Source organism: Temnothorax longispinosus, chromosome 10 (genome assembly GCF_030848805.1).
Source record: "Temnothorax longispinosus isolate EJ_2023e chromosome 10, Tlon_JGU_v1, whole genome shotgun sequence".
Lineage (NCBI taxonomy): Eukaryota > Metazoa > Arthropoda > Insecta > Hymenoptera > Formicidae > Temnothorax > Temnothorax longispinosus.
The window spans coordinates 18,554,292-18,578,212 of NC_092367.1; the positions used below are offsets into that span (position 1 = coordinate 18,554,292).

Genomic DNA, 23,921 nt, shown 5'->3' on the forward strand with positions numbered 1-23,921 from the left:
TATTTAATTCCGGGTAGATATAGCAACAAATTCATGAGATGTTAAATCGTAAGAAAAAAATAAGAAAGTAAGTAAAAGTAAAGAATAAGTATACTCACCCTACGGTTGCTCCGCTGTCACTCGATGCCTTCCAAATCTCCTCCTCCTCCTCTCATCGTCAGTTCCTTGGTTGCACAACACTCGCGAGATACGGTTAATCGCGAACATATACTAATTACAGACGATCGCGCGTCAATTTTAAACTTCCGACGTTAATTACACGCGACGCCTATATACTCTTTATGGCACTGGGTAACTCGGCATCGCCAAATCCCGTACTTATGTATGCGAGTCTCTAAGAGAGTTTATTTTGACACCGATACGGTGCAACAAATGAAATCGAGTTAAGAGGCGATTAAAATACGATAAACCGTTTGAAAATCGAGACTTATATCCACACGATGTTTTAGGCGAGTGATAAGCAATTTACATTATATACGCGAAATACTCAAAGCTCGCTACACGATGTATAGATATGTATATCGTAATCCAAGTATCATTAGATAAATCATTGTTTATCCGTAAATATCGTAATATAACAATAATAAAAAAAACTGCGAGATATATTCGCCCTAATAATAGTTAGTGCTTCGATATGTTCACAGTATTACAGTTTATTACAGTAATTAATTAATCGCTAAATGTTCATAGAGTATGATTTTGTTTCGAGAAGTAATTCAAGTAATAACGAAATGACTCGGACCACTACTTGCTCGTTCGAGTGTCAATGCACGAATGATAGCGCCGCGCCGTGGCCTTGCGTATATATATCGCCGCGTCGTACGTGGCACAAAAAACAAACATCAAGGTCGCGCGCCAGCTGATTACCGTTACGTTTTCAAAATACTTTTCGGGAGAAAATAACTTCTCATAGAATATTCCATTCCTTGCATAAATTAATTATTAACAAATGATCGACACTTGCCGCGGTTTTCCGTTACGTTTGTCGATCGATCTGGCTTTTCCGTCCGCGCTCTGAATCTGAAGCGTTACGAGATCTCTGAACTTAAGCATTGTTAGAAAAATAATGCTATCATCCACAAGCATTGCAACGGGACAATGATTTGTAACTCTTTTCTCTTATTATTTTGATTCGTAGATAAATCGTGTAAATCTGTGTCGAGATAAACAGCTATCGTCTCGATTAATCTTACGAATCAGTTGATTACTTGCGCAGACTAACAGTCGTTTAATTGGTAATTAATCATCGAGTTTGGCATTCGAAAAGTAATTGTGATCGCGTTTTGAGGAATAATGCGAAGACGCGCGGAGCCGGCGGCCTAACTGTTCGAGCGTCACCGCGCGAATGACGGAGAGATGTTGCGTACTTGCAACTTACACACGACCGCGACGGTTACGACAATATTACGGCACGCGTACGCCGCCAAAACAAAACAGACGCCGTGAGTCAAATTTACTGTTCAACGTACTAAAATAAATGTTTTGCGTTCCGATAAACATTTTATCATTATATATGTATTAAATCAAATGCTTATTTAAAGAATAAAGTCCATCTCATTTTGATCGTAAAAGTATATTATTACTTCAAATTTTTGCGTTATGAGAGGCATAAAAATTCGTGATTTCAATAAATTATTCGAAATTTTTCTGGTAATCTTTTAGTAAATCAATGAAACGAAATTAAATCGCCGCAAAAAAACGTGGCAACTCTTTTCCATGATTTGTTAAAAGAAAACAGTTTCGTTGCTTTGCGATGTAAAAATTCAAAGCAAGATAAGAGCAATAAACTATAATATCCCGATTAAAACAATGATAGATTTATTATTCAAATTTAAATTTGACATAAGATTTAATTTTTGTTTAAAGAATTTTAAGGTGGAGTGATTATTTCAATTTGATAAAATCGACGTAGTATTATTGGGCAATTTCGATTATTTAATCGAAAACTACTATAATTATACGATTTCAACTCCAATTAATTTTTAAAATACACTAAATCGTATGATAATTGTAAGATATCCTTTTTATAATTATATGTGTAATATACATATAATTATATAATTTGTCTGAACAAGGTATTTCGATATCTTAACGAAGGTCTATTTTAACGTTAAACTTGTTGATACTTTTATTAATTAACATCCGTTCTTAGTGATTCTAACTTTATTACAAATGAAATTATTATCAATTGCTAGAGCTTTATAACAAAATTTTACTGTAAATGCAATTATAATAGAGATGCGACAATGTAACAAATTTACCCCTTATCAAATAGCTTCGACAAGCATAAAAACACTTTAGACAAATAACTATACCCTTGTCGTGCGGTTGCATCAAACGTTTTCATCCTTGCTGTAATTACCGTTGATGCTTATACCGTAAGATTGTCGGCGCAAACCGATGGTGCATCAATGAATAATTAATAATCGCGAATGGATGTAATCGCGGCACGTGCAGGCGGCGCGACAGAACGTGCCTGTCGCCGTGTGTCGGTATCTATATTCTCTATTCACTATTTTAAATAATGTCCGAAGAAAAATAGTGGGGTGATGCGCGATCACCACCGACCTTAAGGTCGGCGGAATCCGCCGTGCGGTGCGATGCGGAGAATCTGAGAGCAGGAAAGTGGCCGCGGGCGCGTGGGCCCGGATGGGCAGGGCCCCGGGGTCAGGGATCACCGGGCGGCAGAAAAGAACCTGGAAAATGTTCCTGCCGCAAGAGATACTCTATCTCTCGGCTCACATAATGCGCAAGTGGGAGGCTGCACGCATACGCGTAGAGAAAGAGAGAGAGGGAGAGAGAGGGAGAGAGAGAGAGAGAGAGTGCACGCGCGCTATGCGCTCATCCTCGTATGCACCGCGATGCGTGCAATCTCCGTGAAAGAAAGGGACCCTTTTGTCCGCTCTTCTTCCCTCCTCGCTTTATTGGGCTTTGTTTTACTTCGCCTCCACCTCCGGAGAATGCGATTCGTTGCGCCGCGGACGCCATGTGATCTTCGACACACGCGCGAGTATATAATGTGTCGTATATAATGCACGTAGAATCAGAGAGAGGAAGAGGGAAAGAGAGAGAAGGGAAGAGGCGGAATTCGCTTAAAGATCTTTCTCTTTTTATTTTCATGACGTTCAAATAGCAATACTATAATTGTATCGTTTTCAGGTGACCCCATGATAACATCCTCTCTGAAGGGTAAGTGACCATCGATGATCTTTTTTTTTTACTTTGCATATCCCCTACCGAAGGGTCCACAAAAAGGATTCCCGTCGCGAAGTGTTTGTCCTCCAAAAAGAAAAAAAAACCGACAATACGACAAGTCGCTCCCTTTTGCATGCGTTTTATCAGTTACGTTATACGTCCACGCTTCTTATACTACAATACTTTTGTAGATTGTAGAAAAATAGAAATTTCGATTATGCAGAGCAACAAATAGCCAATTATTTTTTAAATTATTCTTGAAAATATACCATTTTAGAAAAATGACAGTTAACACAATAAAAATATATTAGGTATTTTAGCACATAGTCCAAGAAAATCATATATATGCGTGATACTCAGTCATTATTTCTCTAGAACGATATTTGTAAAATTGGTCTGTCGAGATGATCAAAAAACAAGCTTAGCAAAAAATAAAAGGTACCTACATATGTACCGCGAATAAATAAAGAATTCGTAGATTGAGCAGATATCTTGGACAGTTAGAACGGCGGATAAATTATCATCATGCAGGTATACAACGGAGTCAATCGACGTATATGTGATATTTCGCGAGAAACACGAACAGTAAGGGAGGGAGAGAAGCGGTATATATGCGAAGAGTTGCCCGGCCTTGTGATGTCACATCCTGTCATGTCTTTATACCCACTCACGTTACGATAGTCACGGAGAATATGAAGAAAAATCTCATGCATACCTATAAAATATTATTCATTCTTCACGTCATTTTCAAATCGTGTTTTGAGAGACAAATAATGTTAACCATATGCAACGTTTTTTGCAAAACTTCAACATTTTTCGAAATTGTTTTTAACCATTTAATCAATGAAACCCGAAATAAACAAGAAATTACTTTCTTCCACCATTTTTACTTTTTGTCAAAATTTGTATGTTAATATCTAAGCGTGATTTTAGAATTTTGATACATTAATTATGTGATATTTACTTAATAATATTCATTTTTTTTATAATATAGTTTGACATGTCGAATATATAATTATTCTCTGGAATAAAATGCATTTTGCATTCAAGCGCCCAAATCGTTCTGTTATTTTATTATTGTACTTGTTGTTGCCATGATTTCAACCATTTTTAATAGCCTGCCAACACGTGTTCACGTCATGGCAATTCGAGTTGAGATATAATCAATCATAATTATGATATATGTATACATCTTCGTTTCTCATCTGTTCTATCGTACGATGGAAGTACCTAACTTTCAATAGTAATCTCTAATCTCTTTATTGTTGGTTGATTGATTAGTTGTCGAGTATATAGTTTGCGTTGCTTTTAAGGTACCAATCGAAAGAACGTTTGGCGGCTGAACTCCCTTGATAAGAATTCATATATATATATAATCTCTAATAAATCTTTTTTAATTTTTTGACCTACATGTTGTTTTAAATTGATCCCTATTTTTTTTAATTATAGTTATAATTCGACATTTATATTAATCACAATCGACAGCACGGTTTTATATTTTATTCGAGATTTTCTGCGAGATATAGCGTGCATTCTGGATAACGAGCAGTCGACGCGTGGAAGTTTCGCGTGTTAAGGATCAACCGAAGACGAGTAATAATTTTGTTTTTTATTTCATTGCTACGCGATTTGTGCCGTAAAGACATGCAAAAATCACTTCACGCTAATTAAAGTACGATATTAATTGTTGATGAAATCATTCGATTCGTACGCGAGAAACTTTTCATTTCAAATATATGCTTAAAAAATTGATTTTCTAGAACAGTTGAAAATGTTAAGTATCATATTCTTAAAAATGCAAAATTAGAAAAGGTCCTGACTTATATAAAACTTCTACTGATATTTCTCTTATATTTTTGATTGATACATTATCTTTTGCGCATGGAGCAATTTCACGGAACGGCCGAAAAAATTTACGAGCATATACGATTATGTAATCTTAAGACAGTTCATCCTACGTATCTATGAAAGATTAATATCGCATGTCGACATCGCATGACACTCGTACCTTTCCTCATAGAGTTCGGCTCGCGATGATTACGACCGAATTCTGGCGCGGATGCATTTAATAATGGGTTTTAATGAAACGCGTGCCGGTGACATAGGTAAACAACGCGTTTGTTCTGGCTCGAATCAGTGGAGAAAACGGTGCACAATGTACTGTTGCTTATATACCGATTTCCTTGCGTGAATGATCACATTGCTTTCAGAATGATCACGGTACTTTCCTCTTCGTGCGTCAACTATTTTAATAATCTGCGATTGTTGAGCATCAATTACTGCCGGTATAACTGCATTGGATAATTGAGTCGTGCAGAGAGAAGAACGAATGTATAGATATCTTTGAACGAAAATGGATTAAATGCAGACTACGATATTTGAAGTAGCATATCTTTGACATGTAACATTTTTTTTGAGAAAAAAAATTATGTCTAAGATTTTTAAATTCGTTTCAAGTGATTGATCGATCTTAAAATTTTCTTGCAGTAATGTTTTGCACGAACTCGCGAGTTTCTTTGTCGATCTTTCTGGTACTATTAAGTACCAGATTAATTTCAAAATCATTATCGATACGATTACTGAACGATATAATTAATCAAGACGGCTTTAATTCAGCTATTGAGCATGCTGTCGTACTTTTTCCCCAACATTTTTACTCTGATTACATAAAATATTTTACGTATCTGTCCGTGATCAAAATACCATTGTAATGAATATTCATAGATACAGGAAAAATAATACAAGTAATATTTATGTTCTTACTTAACGCTAATATAATTATTCATGAATTACTAATTAACGAAAGCCTGCTATGTCAATAGGTTATCAGTGTTTGTCCCGTGTTGCTAATCGCAATTGCTTCCAGTAAATTATTATATTAAATATACACTACGACTTCTGCAATTGCACGATCTCTTTCGACGTCGTATACGTAGAATCTTCCGCGCAAACCTCCTTTTGATCTGACGGCTTCGAGCTCGGTTCAATTAACAGCTGACAAGCAGATGTTAGCGGCATCGCGGAACATTTATGTCAAAAAGATTATAAAAGCTTCGCGTGTAATTTCAACGTGCCTGCTGCGCTTCTCTAAAGACGACGATGTACTGTGAGCACGTGCCGGGACTCATTGGATTAGTAAATAAAATGATAAAAGATCAAGCAGTTTAAATAATCAGATGTTGCTTAAACGGGCCATGTGCGTGAATCGTTGACAAATTTGATAGCGATAATTGAATCTGTTTTCTTTTTGATAGATAGACTGCGGCGAATTAATTACAAGAAACTGATAAACTCAATATATCTCTTCTCTTTCGTGCACTCTTCGTGCATAAATGTAATAGGAGATAGAAATTTGAGATTATGCTTTCTTGGCCGCGCTTTTAACGTATTTTAAAAGTATAACGAATTAAATTAATTAAACAAGGACTTTTGGATGTATTCCAAATACAGATGTCCTAAATTTTGATATAGCTTTAAGAAAAGGATTACTTATTATTTCGAATCTTTTTATTCCTATTTCGGGGACCCACGGAAACGATTCAAACGAACACATCGGAAAACGATTACGGAAGTTACTATGGGATGCATGAGTGTACCATCGGACGCCGTCGGCCGTCGGTCCCGCGTCGGTATCGGCCACACTTCGCGTACCGGCAATCAATTCAAGCGATAATGAGTACGTGTTGACTTACGTAGACGTGCAGTTGGCAGTTGAGTGTTTGTGGTAGTGTCGAACGGATGCAAAATATTGCAAAGTTATTGCCAGGATCCATTCGGGTCCCTGTCATGTACGTTGCATCCGCGTGTGCGAAAGGTCGCGAACGAAAGTACCGCAAACGGTATTTACCGAAAGGTAATAATTAATAAACGCGCTGCCGCTTCCAGGTTCATGATTCGTACCGCAAGCGCCCATACGTGAACTTCTTGGTTCTAGCTCTTCGTGGATCAACCATAGGGATTGATTCCGTTGCAACGCATCGTTGGACGCAATGATCTTAGAAGGGTTATCTAATGCAGATTTTGTTTCAATTTTAATGCGATATGCAATCGAACATATCGAGGCGACAGAAAACGATGAAGAGAAGAAAAATAAATTCTTGAATGATTATTAATTCAAATATCTGGGCCATTATAAGTATGATTAATTATGTTGACATTATTTTATCTGATGACAGATAGAGAGATTTATGTTACAAATAGTCACACATCGCGTGTAATAATTAGTAAAACAATCTTTGAATATATGTGAATAAATGTATGTATTATAATTTCTTCGTCGTTTTCTATGTCAGGAAGGTTGTGAAATACACGACTTACGCAATAACAAAAAAATAGCGATTAAAAAATAACTTTCATTGAATGATCAAATCTATTTTTAATTAGTGAAAAAGTGGAGCATACGTTCAATAAAAAAACTTAAAGCGACTGTGCTTAAAAAATTGTTGATACTCGTGCTCATTCTTAGGTAAGATAAAAAAGTAAAAATGTTTTTTTTTTAAATCTACTAAAATTGAATTGGAACTAGAATTGCAAAAATGCACACAAGGCTAAGCGAATTAAATTATACGAATATCAAAAGCAAAAACGATAAATGTGGGGAAATATACTTATTGATATACGGTGCACTCATGCCGTTAAGGCGATGTTACATTAATATGAGGCTGATATAATTTATATGTATTTATCGATGCATATCTCTATTATATCAGAAGGTTTAATGTATGGCAAAAACTTAGAAATTACTCGATCGGAAATTTAGTTTATGAAAGATAAGAAAATCGAGCATTTCTTGTGCCGCATTTTGCGCTATTCATCGTCAGTTTAAATAGAAATATCGAATAACTCTATTACCGTATTCCTCGCTGCTAAGAGATTAATTGATTTGATACTATAGTATCTCAACGACAGTAGATAAAGTGAATTGACTAACAAAGAAGGAGCGTGCCTTTTCACGCGTTCCGCTTTTAGCGGTTGAATTATTAGTCGTATTCACGAAAAGAGGTGTCCGTCCTCTGGAAAGAACGCACCGGAGCTAAGAAGGCAAGGCAATCCACACCCGATTCTGCAATAATGGCGAGAAGGAGGGAATGCACGCCTAGGAGAAAGTAAGTCGCCGAAAGTTTCGTTTTCACATCTGGCCCGGTCCTAAAGCGACCGGTTCCGATATTCTGATCCGATCCGCGGAACGTTGCTTCAACCAGATTGCGAAACTGGCGGCTATCGAGATTCGGACTGAAAATTACCGGAATCAATTGACTTCCGCATTTCAGCATCTCGTTAGTGAGCAATAATGATTAAAAATTCACTTTATGACTGACTTGGGAAAATTGAAAAGGATAATTTCAACTAAAACAACATGCACGTTATGAGATATTGGATTATACTGTGATAAATCAATGCATCATCTGCCTCCTCCTAGCACGAATCAAAGATGGAAGTGAAAGGGTCCAGAATCAACAGGTTGCTCGATACTCGTTTTAGTTCCCGACCGACCTTTAGCCGGAAAGCTGCGGCGTCTTTGCTCGCATTAAGATCTCTCAAGTCAAATAGAATGTATAAATACGAACAATGTTAAATCCATTGCGTACACAAACAGCATTAAAAATATTTTTTAGATTAAAGAGAAATAGAAAAAATAAATTATTCAGCAACTGATTAATTGTTGATAGAATTATTTCAATTTTTGTGCAGTAATTAATGTGCAATAAATAAAAATTTTAAATTTAAAGTTTACGATAAAGTTTACTTGTTTAAATTTTATATCGCAACTAATTTATAATTTTATGTGTAATAACGTTGATAAATATAAATATGTACGATCTTTCTTTCTTTCTCGAAAGCAGAATTTAAAATATTTAATGTCAAAAATGTATTAATGTGTAATTAAGTCAAAAAACATTTCTGTCGAAAAATGCCGAATGTCTAACGAATCTTTCCAAAATAAACAGAAGGATAAAAAGAGAGGAATGGAAAGGAATGGAAAGAGAGAGAATGAGGGGACTAAAAACGAAGCAAGAGATATAAAAAGAAGTACGGTGAGCGAAGAGGAGAAAGGAATCCTTCCGTGACTCGCGAGAGTCCGCAGGTCTCTCGTGGTTTCCGCGTTCGCACAACAGGCATCGCGTCTACCGGACCGGTTCTGGTGATTCAGAGCCTCATGCCTTCACTATACGTAACTTATGTCGAGCCCTCCCGCACTCTCTTTTTTCTTGACTCGAGTGGCGTACGATCATCACGAAAGAAGAATAACCGCGATCAGTATAATTGGCTGATAAATATAACTTTACTTTAAATGAATATAAAACCCGGAAAGTAATTACTTCGACATTAAAAATTATAATTTTTACGTTTTCTACGAAAAACTTATAATAGGTATTAAAAAGACTTATACTGCTTGAAAAAGAACTGGAAAGGATTTCTGTGTGAAATTGTTTTCTGGGATCTTCTGATAAAATTTCGCATAAAGAGAATTCTACAGACTTTTAATGTAGATAAATATATTGTAATTAAGCGTGTTATTATTCGCGAGAACACCTTCCATTTTACGATAATTCTATATATTTTTCGGTTCTTCAATTTTTTTCTTGCCTCAAAATTCTTCCTTCATCGTTGTCTTTCACTAAACTATGCTCAACTACAACTAACTGCCGACGCTTCCGTGTTCAGCGGAGGTAGAACAGAGATAGCGGGATTCTTTTTGGATCCTGCCCACGAATGCGCGACCCTGATGGCCCTGACCTAAAGCGAGACACGCTTTCGCGCGTTATAATGGCCGCCACGGAACATCTTTGTCTTTTCGTTCACAACATTAAATTCGGATATTAAGCGGCTACTATTGTTAGAATTAAAAAGATTCTTTTCTCTGATTTTATTTGAATAAATCTTTAAGATATTTCAAACGTACATACAGAAATCACTTTGTTGCATTATTCGGAGTATTTTGTAATTAACTCTATACATCACCTATATAATGTCCATATATATCATTTAATAACGATCATAATCTAATTAAAAAAGTCGGTGACTATGTCGTTTCGAACGATCGCAAAGTGGGTTGCTCTAATGACAGAAAACGCTTTAGACCGTATAATCCGGAAATCAGTAAGAGTTTCTATTTTTATCGGCATTAAAAGGCGTGAAAAGTAAAACGGGCAGCTGACGAAAATCGGAAAGTGAGTTGGCCGACCTCGTTATATGTAGAATGACATACTTCTTCAAGCATGTTTTAACTGACCGATCTGTGAAATTAACGATAACGGAGCGTTCCTGCGCTCCTTCGCTAAGTAAAATCGAAAGTGGCGAAATACCACAGTCGAGGCGAGACGAGGAGATAGCATTTCAGTCTGGTAGAGAGAGGTGCATTTACTTGGAAGGGGACATAGCTTCCTCTTCTACCGTACGTGATGCGGACGAGGATGACACTAAAACTTTAAAGGCAAAGTGGATGGCATCGATGTTTGTTTGCCAATGAATAATCGTGCGTTTAAAAACACAAACATCTTTCTAAATAATGTCTCACAGCTTAAGAATCTCAAGACGAAGAGTGGAGAAATAAGACCGGGAAAAGAAGTACATAACATCAGTTTACATAATTAAAAACGGCCGGAGCATGAAAAGTGTTCGAAACGTAGCAGCTAAATCGTGAATAAAAGCTCCCACGTTGTTCTTCAGTGTCCGATAGTCTGGAGCCAGGTATCGAGAGAGGCGATAAAGTAAGTAGAGACGAAAGCCAAGCCACAGACAGGACAAGTGAAAAAGTGCGGCGCGATCAGCCGGAGCGCGCAGGCAGGCAGGCAAGCAGGCAGGTAGACTAGAGGACGGTGGCGTTCTCCAAGCGGGAGGAAGAGGCCTAGGCCTAGATCCTAGAAACTGAACAGGGACGTCGATAGAGCTGGTGCTCGCTGGTGTAGGAAGGAGAGACGTCGCGTCGTCGGCGAAGCGAAGAAGGAAGAAACCGCAGCAGCGTACGGCGGGTGTGCGCGCTCGCGCTTTTGCGCGACGAGTGGGGTCAGGTTTCAGATGTATAGTGGGAGGTGGGGGCGGGAAAAAGCGGATGTTGGGGCGGAGGAGAATGAGACAGAGTATCGGCGGGCACGACAAAGAGGGAATGAGCCTCTCGAACGGCGTGGCGCTTGCGACTCAGTGTCTTTCCGGACGCCACACGTTTAAGACACGCACGCGAGTTTCTCTCTCCTTTTCTCTCTCTCTTTCTCTCTAACCTCTTCCTCTCTCCTTCTCCCTCTCCCTTCCTGTACCACCCTCTGCCCCTCTCTCTCTACCTCCGTCTATGCTTGCCCGGACGCCCGTTCCTCCGTCTTCCTCGCTCCGTCCTTCCTCGTGCTGTCTCTCTGCGCTCACCTCCAGGACGTTGAGGCACATCGTCCGTGCCCTGCCCCCTCTCTCCAGGCATGGAGTGGGACCAATAGGAGCGCCGCTTCCGGCAACGATGGTGCTCCAATCGGCACACGACGCCGACGGATAGACGCTGACGAGAGGCGATTTTGACAGTCGACACTGTGCTACTCTCAGCGTTCGCGGTTTAATCGCGCACTGGACTTAGTTTGAGTCTGGGATCCTTGTGATTCGTGAATCGAAGCAGTGTCCTCCGCAGCGTGGATCCTGTTGGTGGTCACCTTGCGAGCTCGCGTACGCATCAGTCTGACAGCTCGCGAAAGTGTTTCTTCTCTTTTTATTCATTGGATATTGGATTTTCTCAGTGAATCACAATCGTTTTGATCCTATTGATTGTGAGTGAGTGTACTAATGAAAATTTTCTCATGTCAAGCCTACTGACGGCGAGACAAGAAGATTAATAGCGATCACGTGGTCGAAGAAACAGCGATCCGTTTGGAAAACTCGTCGGGATAATTTGATCGAACGAACGCTCGATGATCGTGGAAAATTCCGCAGCTGGTCCATAGGATAGACTCTAGAAGCATTCCCAGGGAGATTCCCGCCTTCGGCATTCAAAAATAATCATATGTTTGCCACGACTCGATGCGCTCGCTTCTGGAGAGTTTACTCGGAAGCGGGCGGACAGCCTCGGTGATCAATAGCCCACAATAGGTTCAAGTGATTCTCTCACTGATACATACAAATATCGTGTTGTTCCTTTCGTCGTGAACGTTCCCCTGTCGCGAATGCGAGCGCGTCGTCCGTCCCGGCACAAGTGAAAGGGAACCTCGGAGGACTTGTCGTTAACCGCGTTGGACATTACGGGGGGGGCGGGGGGGACCGTGAGATACCGCGAGAGTAATTAAATGCGCGCGTGAGATAATCGGATGAGCTGCGCTATGGAGTATCAGCAATTGGCGCCACCACCAGTACCAACTGGGGTGCTGCACACCCAGGCGCACCATCCTCCACCTCAGCATCAGCAGCAGCCGGTGCAGCCGCCGCAGCATCCGCACATCGTAGTCGCGCCGGCTCATCAGCAGCCGCAATCCCAACCACCGCCACCACCCCTGCCACCGACCTCCCACGGACACCAAGTGCATCCGCCGCTCCCGCCCATTCACGAAGACAGCACCAGTTCCAGGTGGTCCCAGTACCAGCACTTGTGGCGGCAGCATCATGTTTACATGAACGGTAGGCATGCATATCACAAATTGGAACTAGACAGATACGCCGTTTCCAAAATAAAAGATCGATAAGATGTATCGTCGATGTGTAACCTTCTCGCTCGGCGAGAAATTTTATTCCGCTAACTGTGTGAGTGGAAACTGAAGATGTTTTTTCATAACTAATGATTATGAATCAAACTGTGTAATGCACGTATATCTGCACTTGGAAAATCGCCTATAGAAGTAGTGGCAGTGTAGAGAGGGAGAAGTCGCCGTTCAGTAGAAACGCCCACCTGTTGCTTACGTTAGCCAGCCTACACTCGATCTGCGACTACTGCACGATGATCAACACGGAATCGTTCACGTGCGTTTGTTTCATCCGCGATGTATGAATCGAGAATTTCACGCCAAAAAATAATGATTAATAATAGCATTTAAAAAAGATAGATTTGAAAGTTTTAAACCTTGTTTTTTTAGTTTTTAGAAGAGACAAACTAGTTACAAACAAACTGAAGAGATGTATAGACAAAAATTGACGGTTTGAGAAAATGATTGCTCGATAATAAAAGTGAAATAAAAATATATATTCGCGTAATTAATTATTCTTAATTTCTTTAAAATTGAAATAATGTATGATGCAACAAAGTGTATTCGTTGTAATGACTGTCAACCGCGTCGTTGAGAATAAGCCGCGTCTTTTACCTGCATCGTTTATCGCGAAACATATCTGTTAACTAGGCGGGTCGGGTTAATCGAACATGGAGCGTGAATGAATCATCCATCTCCATGTATGTAAACGTGTGAATTCATCTATGCACCTATCCTAGTTACGGCGGATTCGACTCAAGGCTCTTCGCATTTGCATCCTCCCACGTCCTCAGCTCGTTTCGCTCCTGCTCGTGTTTGCGTTCTTCTTTCTTTCTTTTTCTTGCCTATTCATCGCCTTTTGTCGCGTACAAGTAGAAAATTTCCGTGGAGAAACTATTATTTTTTTATTTGTACACGCTCTCAAGTCGTACCAACGTCGGATTAGAACGAAGCATGCTCTATTCTATTCCTTTTCTATTCCTATTCTATTTTCTATATTTAGTTTCCATATCCATTATATTTTTAACGCCAAGCGCATATATGACACTTGCACAAACAAATCAGATATTTATACTCGGTAAAAAACATAAAAAAAGTAAAATATTCACCGTCCATGCACGTTGTGAATATTTGAAAGAATACTCGTTGCAAATTCATTGGACGATCGATAATACCTTATGTTTATTCAATAATCAGTAATTTTAATAAATTACTGGTAAGTAAAAGAAGGGTCCATAAAACTAATAAAAAATCGATTTATGCAGATTATTTTTTCGTTCAAAACTTTGCCGGTTTATGTTTACAAATTAATGGTCAATGTAGCTTTTGACTGCAGGATTGTTGGAATGGCGATACTCGTGTCCGCGATATTGTCATCGAGCACAATAGATTAGAATCGCATTTTAGGATGTACAATACGAAGGATGGGTTAGTCTAGCCTCACCTAGTCCCAAAGCATATAACATTGTATTGTTAGCATCGTAATAGCGACAAATTCATAGCTTGAAATTATACTTTTTGCGAAATCCGCTAATCACGTTGTTATCTAAATTTTATAATGCATAAAATGTATCATATGATATGGAAAGAATTGAAAGAGTTGAATTAAGCTTTCAAAAGTTCAGAATAAAAGCATGTTCATATAAACATGGAATTGATTTTGTATCTTATAGATACAAATTAACATCGTGTATATTAGGAAGAGATTCTTCGTAAATCCGAAAAGTATTCAAGATTTACAAACATCATTTATAATTGAATATTTTTAGATTTGATGTAAACGTAAAATTATGAACAAAAATTAATTCTTTATCCGAGTTAAAAGTTTCCTCGAGAAGTGACATTTTTCGCAACTATCATTTTAAACATCATTTTACTTAAAACCTGTTAGTTTTCCTGATCGATAAATTTTCCTCATAAATTCGCGTTATCATTATCGATGTATCTAGTTTATGAATATTAACACTATGAATATTAACATGCCTTTTAGATGTTCGAACTGATTATAGAAATTATCAGACATAAAAGCCGGCTAGCCGTGACGTAAAGTCGACAATCTTGTCGATATTAAACCACATCTCCGACCATACGAGCGGAGTTTCCGAGTTAACTCGCGCACCGACCTACGACCTCGAGATATCTCCGTTCTCGACCTTGATGATGCTCCGATTATTGCTTTAAAAATTTTTCGCAATTTTTATGAAAATGAATAAGATATATTTTTTATATCGTTGTAATAGAGATATTTTAGAAGATCGCGCAGTAAACCAAAAAGATGCCTTTCGGATATGAGTATGTAAATAATAAGTTTATAAAATGCAATTATAAATTGTTTGACAATGAGACACATATGCGAGAAAGTACATGCTCGTATTTTCCTTAATAGGCACGCACCTACTGTGTAAGATCCTATGCACGAGGTCTGGTGTACTGTTGCTCGCATGAGCACGCATATCGTTCACATGTATATATCTCGATAAAACAGGTGAAACTATAAAGTATCATGTGCGCGTGTACGTAAATATGCGTACACATGTGTGAGACATTTTTTTTAACGCGCCGATATATATACCGTTGGACAATAGTACGTGCACGTTGCGGAGTGCATTCAAAGCACGAGTGCAATCCACGTGCTCCGCCTTTTAAAGAAGTCGATACGCGAAATCCGATTTCGCCTATGTCACAATCGCTAGAGGCGATTATTCGGGGATTATTTCATTATTCACTCACCATTGATCCTTGAGGTTCCGACGAGCGTTTGGAGACGGTCCTGCAACAAAAATTATTTATTAATTAGATAATTAGATCATTGATCATTATTCGAAGATGCACGTAAAAATACATATTTATTGAATTATTTATATTATTTGATACATATACGCGCGCATACGTGCAAGCACATGAAAGCATTGAAAGCTCTCTTCCTAAGTCATATTACGTAATCAAATCGCAATGAATTATCGCGACATAGCGAAAGCCAGACGCGTATTCGTTTTACATTAACTGACTAATAGCTAACAACTGACGAATCGTTTTTATCTTCTTCCAGGTAAGTTTCACTTGCGAAGCGGTAAGTTAAGTCAGGTTCCATGTGAAATCGATCGTATCACATCAGTATCGTTTACGTATCATTTACTAAATAAAATAGAGACTTTTTTTCGGGATTCGTCAATTATTAATTGTTATTCCAATTAAATTGTTGATTTAATCGAATGGACGAAAATGGCCTTCGATGGACTCGTGATTAGTCAAGTGTTAACTACGCGGTAGGTAGGTAATAATTACACTGGCGCCATATGTCAGTGCTGAGATAACAAACAATTTTTCAACGGGACAGAGAAAGCCCGTTGTGCAAACTTCTTTCCGAGCCATTCGTGCAACAATATTGCAGCGACGAACTGCGAGAATTTTAAATCGAAAGACTTCGAAGTTCATTATTGTATCGCGATTGTACTTATACAGATAAAATCGAAATCGCGAGAATCCGGTTACTCAGATTACCGGGAATCTATATATAATTAGCTAATAATTACTGCTTCATCACTAGCATCTAATAATTGACTAACAAGATGTAATATATGGAATTAGATATTTTTTCGAATATTAATATATCGAAATATAGAAAACTGGTAGTAATAAAAAATAGTAATACTATTTGCGATTCTTCACGTAATTACGATTATTAATAATTGCCGTTCGGTGTAATTTATATAAAGAGAAAGAGATTATTATACTTGTCTTGAATCATCGTAAAAACCGGAATGCATAATATCCGCGAGTTCATCTTCTGAGTTGAATCCGAGCCGAATTGAAGAACATGCCTAACACGCGTGTTTTTTTTTTTTTTTTATTGATTGCACGTGTGTATTCACCATAACCAAAACGTTAATGATAAAGACAGTAAATCGGTTTTTGCAGACGACCCGATACCGACGACGTAATTATCGAGCCTCCTTTTCGAGACCTCACTGATAAGACCTCACTTTTTTCTTATTCTTTTTCTGTATATAGTCGACTTCAATAGATATAATGTCAACGTATAGTGATTAACATATCATTGTAATATGTGAATTCCAAGACGCATAGAATCCTAATTATAATGATCGTAATCTAAATACTTAACGACCAATCGATGCAAAATACGCGAAATCCCGTTATTATTCAATCGTTCAAGGTTGCATTGCCGACTAGGTCAGCAAGGCCACGGTTAAAGATTGCCTTTCGATAGTTATCCGATCACTGGTATCATTTGAAATGTAATATGCAATCGAACTATCGAACCGTGTAAAAAGTGTTAATTTTTTCGTGCACGTGTGGGAAATTCGTGCTAGAATATAAATAGAAATAAAAAAGAAAACAGCGGATAAGAATATTTAATCCTATTCCAACGAAACATATATTCATCGTTCTTCTAGAATTCTCTGATTTTATTTCAACGTTATTTAATTAAATAATTTACTGAAACATAGATTCCAAATCCGCTATGAGTTTCGTTAATCGAGTCTGTCGGTCAAAAATCCCAGCGGGAAGTTGTAATTTCGCGATTGCAATTTTCACATATGCCGTCACGCGTAGGAAAAGTGCTCGATCTCACTCGTCGACATCGCGAGACTGTTTCCATCGCGCAAACCTACGCCGTGGAAACCTGGCTATTCAGCCTTAAACCCGGAAGACAGCTGGCGTTGCGCACGGTTCTCGACTACGTCGTCATCGTTGCGTCGTCGTCATCGTCGTCGACGTCGTCGACGAATGTCCAACCGTGCAGGCTGTCGGAGAAAGTAATCACGTGCCATTCTTAGGAATAGACACCTTCGCGCTTTCCGCTAGTGCCTCTCATTATTACCCGTGGAACTTTGTCGCGAGATACATAATTGTTGACGTCCGTATCTCACATTGCAGGATAGCTTTTACGATATAAATCTAGAGACAACAACACGCAAAAAGATTTAAGCTTGAGAAGATGCGAATCATAACTTCGTGCTTCGAATGTAATTGTACGATAATAATGAGAAACTTGTTCCTAATTTTTCAATCATTTCTAATTTACGAAGACATGTCGTCCGATGAATGAGAACAAAACAAAAGTCTTAAAATGAAAAGAGCTACCTCATGTCACTAATTATAATGTTCTCTTCATAGCAAAGTAAATTACGAAAGCGAAATCGTCGAAAAAATTTTTAAAACTTCCTAGATGCGTAAGAATACAAGTAGACAACCGGTTTTACTGCTGTGGTCGATGTGAAGATATATTATAGCTCCTGTAGTACCAGGGAGACGAAAAAATGGCGGCTTGATGGTGATCGGCTCTTGGAATCGGAGAACGTCTTATACGATAACACGATCGAGGAATCTTCCCGTTTGGCAACGAAAAAATGTCGCGATTATAAAAGGACGATCTTGTTTGACATAAATACTGTTGATTGCGTTAATACAACCATCGCGAATTACGACGGTGGTTGCTTTTAAACGTTTGAATTCTAAAGGTATAGGAAGTTAAATATTTTCGTCATAAATAAACGAATTTTTTCGTTCATAGTTAAAATAGGCAGATTATAAATTGTTCTGTAAGTAAAAAACGCCAATTGCAACTTCGTAAATTGTGAACTTAACATGAAATCTCACACAGGATTATGACTTTCATATTCTTAATACAATAAAATAGCAATAAAATAAAAAATCTTATTCTTGCCACTGTTGCTCATTTAGAAAATTAAATTTGACTGAATATCTTTACATACATGATTTTCACAAATAAAATACAATCGACAAAATCGCCGTAAGAATAATTTAATATAACGCAGTGATATTAGTTGGCATAATTAAGTAATTTTCGTACGTTAGTAATATAGATAAGGATCTTATGGCATCCGAAAGATTATAATTGCTTAATGCAGTAAATGTAATAGTAAAAATTATTTTATGTTATACGTTAAAGCCGTGCTCACGTGTATGTATATAAAATGTTGGGAAAATGCTTCGAAATAGTGCAGAAACACACGCGACATATGAATGAATTAAATAGGAATTCGCGTGCGCTGCTTTTTTAATGGACGTGGAAATAGTCAATGGGGGATTTGATCTCATTAACCGGCCAATATCACCGTGATCAGACGTGCAGCGTTGGTTAGTAGAAACGGTGTTCAACCTACCTGAGCTAAAACTAGTTCTAGCGCACTTTATAAATCAATGATAAATTCTCAGTCGAGCGGTATCCCAAGGTTTCACGGCGTGCGGCGTATTTCGCGTGTCGATCTCGACAAATGTTAATGTCGCTAACTGTCATATACTACGATAAATACATGATAGATAACAACGTATAAAAATTTAGTAGAAATAATTAAGTGACGAGAAAACAGCGATAATATTAATCGAATTGAAAAAAGTATTACATTACAAAGAGTACAAATTGACGTATGACTTTTGAATAATAAAATCTTCCTTAAGTTTGAAAATTTTTGATTTTAAATCTTATTATTTGTAAATTTTATGAGAGCTTCATTTGATGCATAACATAAAATGTGATTTTAATAAAATGTAATAAAAGTGTTGCGACGAGTACATATATGCAAAAGATTGCAAACAGTTGCGTCGCCATTAGTCTAGTGTTTTTTTTTTTGCATGATGTTAATCGACAAGAGAGGAAATCTGCTGCTAATCATGTCTATTAATCGTTAGGTATTACAGGCTATGCGCGTTCTTTCTATGCGAGAAACGGAAGATACTACGATCCGATACGTCAGAACTGGACAAACGAGCTATAGGGCAGAACAAACTCGCGTTAAATTTACTTGCATGATGTGTACAGGTACAGGTATATAATGTATGCACTTATGTATGTGTCATTAGTCTCTATTATCTAAACGTTTTTTAAATAGCCCATTGAAACGAGATAAAAACGTTAAAACACAAAATATATCGTCCGCATGGAAATAGTAACATGTTTTATACTAGGATTTTCATTATGTATAAACATAAGAATGTGTGATTTGTATTGAAAAAGTGACAAATCGATATATAAAAGCTCAACGAAAAAATACTCTATATTTGAAAGATTTTAATTTCTCAGGCAACTAAAGTTAAATTTGGAATGAGCGAAAGGGTTTGTGCTCGTCCCGAACCCTTTCCCCCAGCCCCCTTCAATAACGTGCGTTCGAAAAGTAATTTAAAGACGAGTTTCTCTTTTCGCGCAGGAAAAAGGAACAAATAAAGAACAGGAGAAAGAAAGGGTCGCGCTGTTTACGAGAGAAAGGCGAACCGTCAGAGAAGCATACGTACGTGCGTGTGTTCGTATGAGACATATGCCCGCGGATATACGCAATCGTTCCTGCGTCCCCGTTATTTCGGTGAAAGTGAAAGTCATGCGGCACGCGACTTCCTACTCCGATCAAGCTTGCTAGACAGATAATTTGTAATGCGACAGAGCCTTTTAGAAACGGTAAAATATTTTAGGGAATTATCGTCGGACATTAAGGTCTTTTGCAAATTGAGTTTCGGGTGTCTTCAACGAATAAGAAATAATGTTTTACATTTAATAAATAAATTTTCCATTTTACAAATATATTTAGTACTTTGCTATGTTCTATATTTAATGTATCTCTCTCTCTCTCTCTCTCTCTCTCTCTCTCTCTCTCTCTCTCTACTTTAATCAAATTTTCTAAATTTTTCGTACGTGGTATAATTATGTGGTATACTTGAGTAATACATGTTCTCTTATCATCTTGATTATTAATAGAAACAACGTACAATACAGTAATAATTAATCCTTAATGTCAAAAATAATTTTAAAAAATAAATTTATTGAACGTGGAGCCAAATAATTACTGATAATCGAGAGTCATTTGAATTAATGAAAAGCGAAACTCTCTATTTCTCGGCGAATCCAGAAATGTAAATGATGGTCATAGTCTCCGCATGTGGGAACAGTCGAAATCGAGGATACTGTGTGCTCGCTGAAAGCGTAGCTATGCCAAGACTTTCCACTTTCCGGATATCACAATCATTGCTTGAGTCGAAAAAGTATAATGCAAAACTTCTTGAAGAGAGATACAATCCTATCTATGTATATTAACACCATGTAAGCGTCATATATACGACTAATCGTTTTGTTTATCGCAAAAGTATCGTTAGAGCGAGAATTGCGTCTATCAAGGGTCTTGCTATTCTTTATTCGTTTTACAAAATAAAGCGCGGAAATCTGTGATTTTCCGCGTTCCAGATCTCTATTATCCTTTCTTCTGTTAATCGCTTTTCACATTTACTCACGTCTGATAATTAATGAAGAAAATGCGCATAACTGCTTGCACCGCTTTCCAGCGATATGGAGCGACAGGAAGGAGCTGGAAGCTAATCTTTCGTTACCGAGTAGGAAGTCTCGCGCGAAACAAGTTTTGTTTTTTTCTCTGACTTTATAATTTGTACATTTTATACAGGCAGGTTGACGTTGTATTGATTTCTGTTTCACTCGCGCGCTTGGTATGCCTCAAAAGTATATTCGATTCTCGCTCGGTTTCGTCTAAACTCTAAAAGATGCGTCGAATCTCTTCTATCGGTGAAATTCATCAATCATCAAGTAGAGTTTGACCGTATTAAGATGACTCTTAGCGAGTTATCGTCAAAACTTTTACCCTACACGCAAGATTCGAGGCACCGCCATGCAGGGCTGACATTTGGATGGCCTCCTTTCTCCAAGTGGCACGTGGGCTCATACTTTTCGGCACAGCAATGAGAAAGTTGTTGCCGTTAGATATGCCGACCCGCTATTAACGAATACGGGTCCAGGCTTGTGAAATCCCTTTTTTTCTGCTTCAATATCCCGGAACTATATGTATCTTATAACTATCTACTGCGACTTTTCTCACGTTTAAAGTACATTTTAATGACTTTGCTTGGACGATTCCTACACGATAAGAAAGATTGTTTCTAGGTAGCGACCTGTGAACGAAATCTTGATGCATCTAACGTGAAAGTATTAAATAAATAGGTACTTGTTTAAATTGTACTGAAAAAAAATTTCCACGACTTTGTATACATTAGAGACTTGTTCAATTATTCCAAAGTGTTTACTAATTTCCTCATTCTATGAATATAAATACGAACCGTGTCGCGGGGGTGGTCGAAGCGAAGAAGGGAAGACTCCCATCGCAGGAAGGAAATAATTGGCATATCTTAATTATCCGCCTCGTACGGCGTCTCCAATTAAAGGTGTCTCGTGACGAGCGAATCGAATCAATTAAAATTGACCTTATGGAGCGCCGATATCGCCTCGATCTAGTCGTGTACTCCCAAGGAAAGGAAGCGATAATTGTCAATTATTGTCGCAGTAAATTGCATATCCTGGTGAAGCGCCAAGCGAGATAAGAGGTCGATTATCGGGCAAAAGGTAATTATTGCCAGCGACACAATGCATCTCGAGAACGACCAGATGAACGACTAGATGGGAAAATACTCGCAAAAACGACAAGTTTCGCTCGTTTGTATAAAAATTTAAAAATCTCGATGTTGAAATAAATTAGTGTACGTTACGCAAACCGATTTTTTTATTACTTTACGCAATACAATTTTCCTATTGGATCTCTCGAGATACGTATCAAGTGTAATTATATTATAAGATAAATGGCATGATCTCTTCCAAGTAGGAATAAAACAGAAACTTTACGTGGGCATGAAGATAGAAATGCGCAATCTCCAACGGACACTAGGTGGAAAATATTACGTTTTTCTGGTAAACGAAATCAATCATTACTTATCGCGATCGCGGCAGAGCAATAAGACACGTATAATTAACACGCGTGCGCGCATTCGCACACTTCCTCCTTTCTCTTCTTCCGGTTCACGCACTTTTTCGCGTCGTTCCGCCGCGGAGAAGTCGAGGAGAGAAGCGGAATGCGGCCTTGACACGGCATGAAAATAATAAAAGTTGGCAGAATAAGCATGGATGTGCGATACACGCGCATTAGTCGGCAGCAGCTGTTAAGAATTAATTTTAGATTAGACGGCCAACGGGTGCCTGACTAGGTCAACTTCGTTCGAGTCAACGAGCCTCGTAAATGCATCGTCTTTCTACCAGCATGTTAAAGTAAACCATTCTTAGCATCTTTCTGCGCGTAAGAAATGTGATTATTTAAAAGCGATATAATTTATAAGTTTCCATACCGTTTAAATTTAATTTGAAAACCTAAATAATTTTATTGAACCAAATCTTTAGAGGATTTAAAGTGGAAAAGCCGCATTATTCACTCTGGCGTACGCGTTATTAGATAGCGCGTCAATTTTGCTTCCTGGATCCACGCTGCACGCCATGTTTACGCGTTATACGCCGTATGCATGCACCACAACACGCATTAAGCGGCAGACTCGTTTCCGCGAGTTTTACACGCGTGAGAAAGGGGGGAAGAAAAGAAACTGCGAGTTCTACCGCGAGTAGGGAGCAGAAGCAGAAGAAGGAAAGACATGGTTACTCTTCCTGGCTTGCCCCCCTCCTGCTTGTATCTGTTCCTTTCGACTTCTCTTTTCCTCGTTCTTTAATAAACCATGCCCTCCTCCTGTTCCGCTACGAGCACGGATTTCTCTTTCATCCCGCTACAATCTGATTTCTCTGGGCGTACGCGGGCATGGCACATACCGCGTACAGATCGATAGATTTGACAAATAATCTAAAAATCCTATCATGCCAAATATTTATAAATATATTCTCGAACAGAAAGTTTATACCGAAGAGCTTACTTTACCTTATGTAATTTCGATTGCTCGAAACAAATTTTATTCAAGTAACAAGTCAACACAAAACGTCTCTCTATTTAAAATATATTTGCAAACCGGTTGCTTGATCTTAATCTAGCAAACTGCAAGAGGTATAAAACATCTTATGACAAAACAACATTTTTACGAGATCGTGATAACTCGCCCGATGTGACCGCAGTTTAATGCTCCGCATAAATTGAAACTTTAGCATTTCATTCATTTTCATCACGGCCTTTTCGAATGTGATGAGTTAAGGCAAACATCAGTTTTCTTATTTTAATTAATTCTTCACTAAACGCAAACTCTTAGAAATGACAAAAGAAAAATTTGCACATA

At 38.1% G+C, this 23,921-nt stretch overlaps 1 protein-coding gene across 8 annotated transcripts in view; it reads left to right on the forward strand.

The window, feature by feature from the left end:
• Positions 1 to 23,921, forward strand: part of LOC139821001 (thyrotroph embryonic factor) — a 69,098-nt gene that overhangs the window by 25,368 nt on the left and 19,809 nt on the right. For 3 of the 8 annotated variants that reach the window (XM_071791669.1, XM_071791671.1, XM_071791672.1), the window contains exon 2: positions 3,160 to 3,189. The exons of 1 other annotated variant lie outside the window; for it this stretch is intronic. In XM_071791669.1, the coding sequence (XP_071647770.1) occupies positions 3,160 to 3,189 (30 nt within the window). Of the gene's footprint in view, positions 1 to 3,159; positions 3,190 to 11,288; positions 12,784 to 23,921 lie in introns of those variants that run through there. 4 more of the 8 variants (XM_071791665.1, XM_071791666.1, XM_071791667.1 and 1 more) reach the window with 4 other exon arrangements.